Source organism: Petaurus breviceps, unplaced genomic scaffold (assembly GCF_028583685.1).
Source record: "Petaurus breviceps papuanus isolate PSGF00001 unplaced genomic scaffold, PetGlider_PUasm1.0 181, whole genome shotgun sequence".
Taxonomy (NCBI): domain Eukaryota; kingdom Metazoa; phylum Chordata; class Mammalia; order Diprotodontia; family Petauridae; genus Petaurus; species Petaurus breviceps.
Window position 1 is genome coordinate 22590435 of NW_027185784.1, and position 9617 is coordinate 22600051.

Genomic DNA, 9617 nt, shown 5'->3' on the forward strand with positions numbered 1-9617 from the left:
TCACTATTTGACCAAAACTTCTAGGGAAACTGGAAAGCAACTTTGTCAGAAACTAGCCATAGACCAGCATCTCACACTGTATACCAAAATAGGGTCAAAATGGGTACATGGTTTAGACATAAAAGGGGATATCAAATCAGGGGAGTGTGGAAAGAATTACCTGTCAGATCTATAGATGAAAGAAGAGTTTATGACTGAAGAAAGAGATAAAGAAGATCACAGGAGGTAACATCAATCATTTTGATTACTTTAAATTAAAAGGTCTCTGCACAAACAAAACCAAATGCACTCAAAATTAGAAAGAAAGCAGGACGCTGGGGGGAAATTTGTAAAAAAAAATTTCTCTTATAAAGACCTCATTTCTAAAACATATAGGGAACTGAGCCAAATTTATAAAAACTCAAGTCATTTCTCAGTAGATAAATGGTCAAATTGGAAAATGGAAATATTTATCTTCATTCTACAGATGAGGAAACTGAGGATTAGGGATGTTAAGTGACTTGCTATGTTCACACAACCAATAAGAGCTAGCATTTATATATTTTAAGGTTTGCAAAGCACTGTTACAAATATTATCTCATTTGATCCTCACAGCAACCTTGGGAGGTAGATGTTATTATTATCCCCACTTTACACATGAAGAAACTGAGGCAGACAGGGATTAAGTGACTTGCACAGGTCACCCAGCTAGTAAAGTGTCTGAGGCAGGATTTGAACACATGGCTTTCTGAATCCAAGATCAGTACTCTATCTACTATGCCATCTAACTGCCTAGGTAAGTAGTTCAGATTTAGTGAACCACTATGCTAATCACATCTAGAGATCAAATTTTAACTGTGTAGGTAAGCAATTAAGATTCAGTGACCCATTATACTAATTATATCTGTAGGGATCAAATTATCAAATGAATTCAAAGTTTCCCAAAAATGCTGGTCAGGAAAAAAGAGGATATGGTAACATGGGGCACTTTTACTCCTGGAGGCATTTCATAAAGGGCTAGACTTGGGATTAAGAAACCAGGGTTTGAACCCTGCTAGCAGTATAACTGTGGGTAAGCATTTAGGGTTTTTCCTAATCAACAAAATGGGTTAATAATACATGTATACCAGGGGCAGCTAGGTGAATAGAGCACCGGCTCTGTAGTCAGGAGGATCTGAGTTCAAATCTGGCCTCAGACACTTAACACAAAACTAGCCCTGTGACATTGGGCAAGTCACTTAACCCCAATTGCCCTACCTTCACCTCTCCAAAAAGCAAAAAAAAAAAAAAAACTTACTATGGGGAAATCACTTACCATTCTTGAGACTCAGCTTTATCATCCATAAAATGGGAATAAAAATAACTGCATTACATATCTCAGAGGGAGTTTTGTAAGAATAAAATGAAGTAATAAATGAGAAATGATTTCTTGATAGACATTGCTGTTCATGATATTTATCTTAAATCTTAAAACCAGATTAACATGTTCAGCATCTTAATTAATTCTGAGTAAAGGACAGAGTTTTCCTAAAGCTTATATAGCCTCTAATTACACAGAGAAAAAGAAAGAAACAATTTTGGATTTATAACAGCCAGAAAGAGAGGAATTTATAACTGCTAAAAGGAGAAAAAGTAAAGATTTATTTTTCATAGATACACTTGTAAGATTTGCAGTAGACTGGGAGGAAGGAGGCTTAGATAAGATAACTGAAGAAAAAACACATGAGACCAAGTTGTAAAATTAATAAATATGGATGGGGTAGTCTGGGATTTAAAACCACCAGGTGGCTCTTGCAAAAATTCTTTTGTCACCAACCAGTTTCTTACCTCAACAGAAATGGTTAGGAGTCTCAGCTAATTTAGCACACCATAAGAAAAGCCTCAGCCAATTATAAATAAAAATGGCTGTACTTGAAAAAAACAAATTTAAAAAAAGAACTCTTACAACATAATTCACAGGGATGGCAAGAGGAAACTACTTTGTAATCCTTAAGATACTATATAAAAACAAATTGATTAGGAGAGAGTAACTGTAATTCTCTGGTCCCCACCCCACTATCACTCCAAATGATAATGTACCTACATCTTTAAATTGAACCAATCCCAGTTCTCCAAGTTCTGCTACACAACAGTATGCAGCTTCTGCCTGTAGGAACAGCTGAGACAAGCACATCTCCTCACTCCGAAATATAGACGCCATGTTGGCTCAATCTTGGTCTGAAAGAGAAGAGGGGAAAGGCATTATTAAAGTGGTGGCTGTGTTACCATAAAAGCTGTGAAGGGAGCACTGGGATTTCAGATGAATTCAAGCAATAGAAAAAAATTTAGATGAGGTATCCAATCAGAGGCATAAAACTGTCAAATTTTAGAGCTAGAAAGGACTCTACAATCTCGGCTTTATGGATGAGAAAAGTGAGGCTCCACAGAGATGGCAAGGCTTTCTACTTTGACTTATGCTGCCTCTCAAAAGGACTTTCTGACTTAGTTTCTTTCTGCTTGATATTTCTCTTATATGTGCCTATGCTATGTCCCCAATTAGAATATAAACTCCTTGAGGGCAGGGACTGATTTTGCAAATGTCCCCAGCACTTAGCCCAGTGCCCAGCACATTTGAAATGCTTAATAAGTGTTCATTGGTTGCTTATTTGCTTGCAGACTGGCACCAGACACCAACAGTCACCACCCAATATGTGACAAAATCAACAAAGTTACACTTCACTGACTCTGCTTCAGTATCCACAAAAATGTAGCATGAAAGTCATTTGGGGAGGGTAGGTATCTTTTCTGCTCCTAAAAGGGATCTGGGGGCAGGTAGGTAGTGCAGTGAATAGAGTCAGGAGGACCTGAGTTCAAATTCAACCTCAGACACTTGACACTTACTAGCTGTGTGATCTTGAGCAAGACCCTTAATCCCAATTGCCCGGCCTTCCCCCTTCCCAAAAGAAAAAAAGAAAGGTTGGGATTTCCTTTTGTTCTGTTTGTATCCTCAGAGTTTTGGCACAGTGCCTGGGGAATAGTAAGTGCTTAATCAAAGTTTATTGACTTGGCTTAAATGTTGGAATTTAGGGACAGCTGGGTATAGGAGTGGCCAAAGGCACTTAATAAATATTTATTGATTTATACATTATCCCCAGCACATAATACACAATGCCTTATAGGCAGCATACATGAATTCGTATTTTTACCAGAAAAATCTCCCTTATTCATAGACCTAATCACTCAAAACCCCAGTATCTTATATCCTCATTACTCACCATATAAAGTACCACCCATTTTTCCTGGCCTTCAAAGTCCTCCACCATCTAGCAATGCCAAATATCATATTTACTTTCTTCTCCATCATACACACACACACACACACACACACACGCACACATACATGCACGCACTTCAATCAAACTGGACTGCTCTATCTCCCAAACATATCTGCTTTTCTCCCTCTGTGACTTTTAGTTCACATTATTCCCTTTAAGAGGAAGGGATATTATATGTAAGCATTTTTTGTTATTCAGTTGTTTCAATTGTGTCCAACTCTTGGGACCTCATTTGGGGTTTTCTTTTTCTTTTTTTGCTTTTTGGAGGGCAATTGGGGTTAAGTGACTTGCCCAAGGTCACATGGTTATTTTTTGTGTTAAGTATCTGAGGCTGGATCACAGCCTAGGTCCTCCTGACTTCAGGGCCGGTGCTCTATTCACTTCACCACCTAGCCACCCAAATTTGGGATTTTCTTGGCAAAGATGCTGGAGTCATTTGTCATTTCCTTCTCCAGTTCATTTTACAGATGAGGAAACTACAGCAAACAGTTAAAGTGAATTGTAACTGACTAACTAGTAACTGACTGAGGCCAGATTTGAGCTCAGGTCTTCTTGACTCCACACCCAATCCACTGCAAACCACTCCAGTATCTTTGCCAAGAAAACCCCAAATAGGGTCAGGAAGAGTCAGACATGCCTGAGGTGACTGAGCAATAATAGCAAGAATTTAGCAGCTATGTCCATATTCCAAGTCTTACAGAGAAAGCAAAAGCTACCTTCCTTCTCCCTTTCCCCAAGACTGTGACTATGGACTCTATCCCTAATCACCTGCCCCTGGAGTTTTTCTCCCTAGGCAATGTATGTGACAGAGAGAGCCATCTTTCCCTGGAGGTATTTAGGTATTCCAAACCTTGCTAAACCTGTCTTTGGGAACAAACTGGGGACAAGAACAGGATAACAAACAGTAGGCAAGCTTGTTTTGAAGGGATTGCTTACAATGAGATCATGAGAAGAGGACCTCATAGTGGGCTTTTTACAGGCTGGCCAACTGATTCTGATTGCGTGCTTGGGAAAATCTAGTTTAGCTAGAATTAAAACTAAGGGACACAACTAGGCTGTTTCTGTGTCTAAATTAGAATGGGAAGACCCCCTCACCAGGTGCCCCCCACCTCCACTCCACCAGCCAGAATGGAATTACCTAGTGGATGGAATAGAAAGTCCTTGATGGTGGGGGCTCTCTTTGTCTTCTTTTTGTATTCTCAGAGTTCAGCACAGTGCAAGGCACACAGTAATCGACTAATGTTTATTGATTAGTCTTTCTGGGAAGGAAAGTGCTACTAATTATCTCCATTTACAGATGAAGAAATTGAGGAGAATGGAGATTAAGTGACTTGCCTAGGCTGAGGTCAAATTTGAACCAGTCTTTCTGACTCCAGGCCTCCCTCTCTATCCAATGTACCATCTAGCTGCCCCTAGCAAAATCTGCTAATTTATCAGTGAGCCTTCAGGCAATATGTGGCCTGCTGTCCCCATTGCATCCCTATTTACTTTTGGCAGAGTAACTGTCTAGACTTACCTATAGGTTTCTGGTGTAAAAACCATTTCACCCTGCTTTGCCTTCTTAGAAACTGAAAAAATTATGGCGTTAGAAGTTGACAAGCTCCATACAGAAATCCCCCAACCCTAGAGAGGCTCAGGAACTTTGGGTCTCTGATCAGGTGAAAGCTGGGTTTGGAGGAAGGGCTATAATTGGACCCAGGATATCTCCATGTTACTGCAGTTGGTCACTTTCTCTATCCTCTACATGAACACTTGGCAGCAGAGGAGGCTGACCCCAGCCTTCAAGACCTATAGGCTAGGGAGTCCATTATACATAAGAGTCAAGTTTTACCAACCTGTTTCAGGTACCTCACTTCTAAGAGACAGCAAGCCCAGCCTAGCTCAGCAAGTAAGCTTATAGTAATTGTCAAGGCCTCTCAAGAGGCCAAGGGAAAGGACAGAGTCCACATTTTCACTGACTCTGGGGGTAGTAACTGACCACAAGGTCTTTGAGCTTAGGATAACTGGGTGATCCATGAAGCTTTGAAGTTTCCTTTAATACCCAGAGTTAATATCTCCTCAGGTGACAGGGCTTAGATCTAAAGAGAAATGTTTCTAGGAAGGGCCTAGAGGCTGAAGATGAAATTGATTTTTTCCTTTTTTTATCTATATCTTTTGGGGTTTTTACATTGCCATAATTACATTCCCCCAGTAACTCTATCAAAATTCCCTCCCCAGCATGTCAGCCTAGATAATAGATACACACACACATACATATATATGCATGTATTTATGTATGTATGCATTATGTAAATATATGACAAAGAGGGGGGAATTGTCAAAACTGATCAATACATTGAAAAAGTCAGAAACAGGACGACTAGGTGGCGTAGTGAATAGAACAACGGCCCTGGAGTCAGGAGGATCTGAGTTCAAATTTGGCCGCAGACACTTAACACAAAACTAGCCATGTGACCTTGGGCAAGTCACTTAACCCCAAATTGCCCTGCCTTCCCCCCTCCAAAAAAGCAAAAAGAAAAACCTAAAAAAAAAAGTGAGAAACATGCAATGTACTACACTTAGGATCCTCCCACTTTTGCAAAGGGGTAGAGTAGGGCTGTCTCCTCATAGCATATTGTGAGTCAATATTCTTTGTAATTTTATAACATCCCTCTTTTATGATTGTTCTTTTCTTTTACATTGTTGCATTCATTGTGTGCATTGTTTTCTTGGCTCTGCTGACTTTACTTTGTAACAGCTCATGTGGATCTTTCCATGTTTCTCTACACTCATCCTATCCAGCACAGTCACAGTCAGGCTCTTCCATTACAATCAATATGACAATTTGTCTAGCATTTTTGTTTCCACCTCCACCCCCTCACCCCCATTCTGCCAAAAGGAGGCAGTCAAATGGCTCAGTGCTTAGAGCCCAGGACCTGAAATCAGGAAGACCTGAGTTCAAGTAGGACAGGGACTAGCTATGACCTGATAAGTCACTTAATGCCATTTGCCTTAATCCACTGGAGAAGGAAATGGCAAACCACTCCAGTATCTTTGCCAAGAAAACCCCATGGACAATATAGTCCACCAGGTAATAAAGAGTGAGACACAATTGAAAGACTGAATGATCCTGCCAATCGGTTAGAGTCCCGAGAAGAGGACAATAGCCTTCTAGCAAGTCTTTCATTTACAAAGGCATGGAAGAAGCTGGCTTATAATTGAATTCTCACCCTTAAACCCAGCCACCAGACTCCACTTTCTTCACTCTCTTATCTGCTAATCCTCCAACTCCCAAGCAAGGGGTGGAAAGGAGGAAGGGGGAAGGGATAAAGCCTCCCAGGGATAAAGCTTTCTTCAGGGACAACTACTCCTAGCTGCCTTGATAACACAAAGCTGACTTAGGAGAGAATAAGGTCATGGAGATTTGATCAGTCCTAATAGCCAGTGCTATGGGCTGGGGGAGTGGGGAAGGAAAGAGGGGAAGGAAATTTTTTTAGTTGGCTTGGGAAAGCAATTTCCTCACACCAACATAGCTTACTGTAAAAAAAATTATTATTATCACCCCAGATATTAGGGACTTCAGCACTGGGAAAAGGAGTAGAGTATTTATTCTCCCGGGTGAGTTCATAACCCTTTTAGGTGTCTGGCTCTTTGTGAAAGAGGACTCTTGGATTTTACCCCAACTACAGGTTTCCCTGGACAAGATCTGGGCGGGGGATCAAGTTTTGTTTAGCATGTAGGGTTAGAGCGGGGAGGACATTGTAAAGACCCCAGCAGTAGCCTCTCCACCCAGCTAAATAAAGGAATCCCAAGGATCTCAGACAGTGAAACTGAGTTAGCTAGTCCAAATAAGAACCACTACTGTCACAAAACCCCTTTTCCAAGGTTGGGGAGTTTGAAATTCAACTAATCATTCATTCTCAAGGAGCCTTGCCTCCTCCCATTGATATAACCAATCTGTAGATCCATGATCCTCACTCTCTTCCCATAATATCAGATCCTACCAGATCTTGCAAGAGAGTCAGAGAAGAACCTTATAAAAAACGACAACAACCCACCAGACTGGTTTGGGAGAGGGTCTCATTCTCCACAGGATCTCAATGCAGTGCCAAACACAGCGGGGCCCGGTGGACCTGCAATCAAACCGGCTTTACTGTATTCTTGTGAGTTTCTTTGTTTTATTGTAAAGTGTCTTTGATATTGCGAAACTTCCCAAGTCTATACTAAAACTCAAGGCTGCTACAAGAATTGTCTTACATAACACTCTAAAAGTTTGCAGAGCACTTTACAAGTATTCCATTTTGTCCTCACCACAGCCCTGGGAGACAGGGTAGCCTCATTTTTCAGATGATTCAGAGATTCAGTCATTTACCCAGGCTAGTGAAGTCCCCAAGGCCAGAAAAAGCTAAGTGATGATACATCACATGGACAGCAATAGACTTCCCTTCCATCAGGCTTTCTGTTAGACTAGCTAATGGATTAAGCACCACCTCTGTTCTGTTAAAGGCACCCACTCACAGAACTTAGTTCACTGCCAAGGAAGAGTTCCATCTTTTCTCGTGTGTATTTTTAGCAGTTGGCCCAGAGACACCAAAGCTAGCCAAGTTGACGTTCTAATTCCCAGGTTTCCCTGGTTATCCTGAGTGCTGACATTACTATGTCAAGAAAAACTTAGCTCCCCTTCTAAAGAAATGTTTTTCTCTTCATTCTTTCATCCATTAAGCTGGGGAGATCCTTGACAGAGTTAGGAGCTTTGGTTAGCATCACCAGTGCTTACCCCTATACCTGAAGCAAAATAAGTAGGTACTTAATAAAAGTTTCTTAACTGTGTTCTCCAGTACCTAAAAAAATAATTCCTTTGTTCTTACAGGGGAAAGGGACAGGCATGTTCAATCAATCAACATTTATTAAATACCTACCAGGAACTGTGCTGGGCCCTGGGGAGGCAAAAAGAATGACAACCCTTGCCTTCAAGGAGCTTATGGGGGAGAAAGTATGCTAATAGATATACAAAGCATGTCCTGTTAAAGGTAAGTCAAGGAAAAGAGAAAGAAAGGAAAGAAGGAAAGACATAATCCCATCGGGGATTTCCAGACAGTGGAAGTCTTTCCCTTACCTTGACTTCATCCAATTATTTTCCCCCCTTAACAGTGTTTTGGAGCAGGAGCCGGGAGCCTGGCTGCCTCGGTAAATTTTTCTTTCAGCTACAAATACAAGCCCCTAGCAGAAAGCTCAATGACCTTTCCTCCAGGTGCTCTTTAGCCTATAGCCAAAGGTAGGAGGGTAGAAGGAAGGAATTTTCTTTTCTTTTCCCCTGCCCTCCCCCTCCCCACCCTCCACCCAAGGAAGCCGCCAGCCTGGGGTGAGCTGGCCACATCTGGCTCATTCTCATTCTTGCATGTCTTATGTCTAACCAGCTCTATTGTGTCAACACCAAGACTGTTGTGAATGGTGACAAAGTGGCCTTGCCTGGCCTAGCCACACAGCTCTGACTGCTCATACCAGGAGGGCTTTTACCCTTGTCGTGCCCTCCACTTTGTCATGGTTTCTCAGGCAGCAGAAATGTTTCCCAGGGAATTCTAGTCTTATAAATATAGTAGATAAATGTATCATTTGCCTCAGGGAAAGAATCGGGGAAATGTATATTGAAGAATTAGAAAGCAGATTTTAAGTCAACCACAATTCTGTGGAAGTGATATTCCTAAGACATAGCTTTATCCACATCATTCCCCTGCTCAAAAAGCTCTAATGGCTACTTACAATCTGACAAAATAAAAATTCCTCTGCTTGAAATTTAATGCATTTCATTGTCTAGCGCCAGCCTGCCTTTCCAGGGAGAAATTGTAGGATCTAGCCCTCCTCACATCCTGGGAGAGAGGGGCTATTATGATCCTCATTTTACAATTGAAGAAAATGAGGCAGACAAGTTTAATGACTTACTCAGGGTCACTCAGCTAGAAAGTATCTGGGCTTGGATTTGAACTCAAGTCATCCTCTCTTGAGGCCCAGCATTCTATCCAGTGAGTCACTTAGTTGTTTCACTTTTACGTCCAATTCTGAAATCCAGTAGTTCTTTTGTCGTTGTTGTTCGATCATTTCAGTTCTGTCTGACTCTGTGACCCCATTTGAGGTTTTCTTGGCAGAGATACTGGAGTGGTTTGCCATTTCCTACTCCAGATCCTTTTTTTTTAAACAGATGAGGAAACTGAGGCAAATAGGGTTAAGTGACTTGCCCAGGGTCACACAGCTAGTGAGTGTCTGAGATCACACTTGAACTCAGGTGTTCCTGACTGTAGGCCTGGGCATGACTCTACTCACCTAGAATTTACACATGGGAGAATCGTT

The 9617-nt window shown here is 41.4% G+C and overlaps 1 protein-coding gene across 1 annotated transcript in view; it reads right to left on the reverse strand.

Annotated features, from left to right (window-relative positions):
• Positions 1-8573, reverse strand: part of ATP6V0A4 (ATPase H+ transporting V0 subunit a4) — a 66982-nt gene extending 58409 nt beyond the window's left edge. Inside the window, exons 1-2 of the mRNA XM_069087315.1 lie at positions 8389-8573; positions 2063-2196 (exon numbers count right to left, since the gene is read on the reverse strand). Of these exons, the coding sequence (XP_068943416.1) occupies positions 2063-2179 (117 nt within the window). The 5' untranslated portion in view covers positions 2180-2196; positions 8389-8573. The remainder of the gene's footprint in view (positions 1-2062; positions 2197-8388) is intronic.
• Between the last annotated feature and the right edge of the window lie 1044 nt (positions 8574-9617).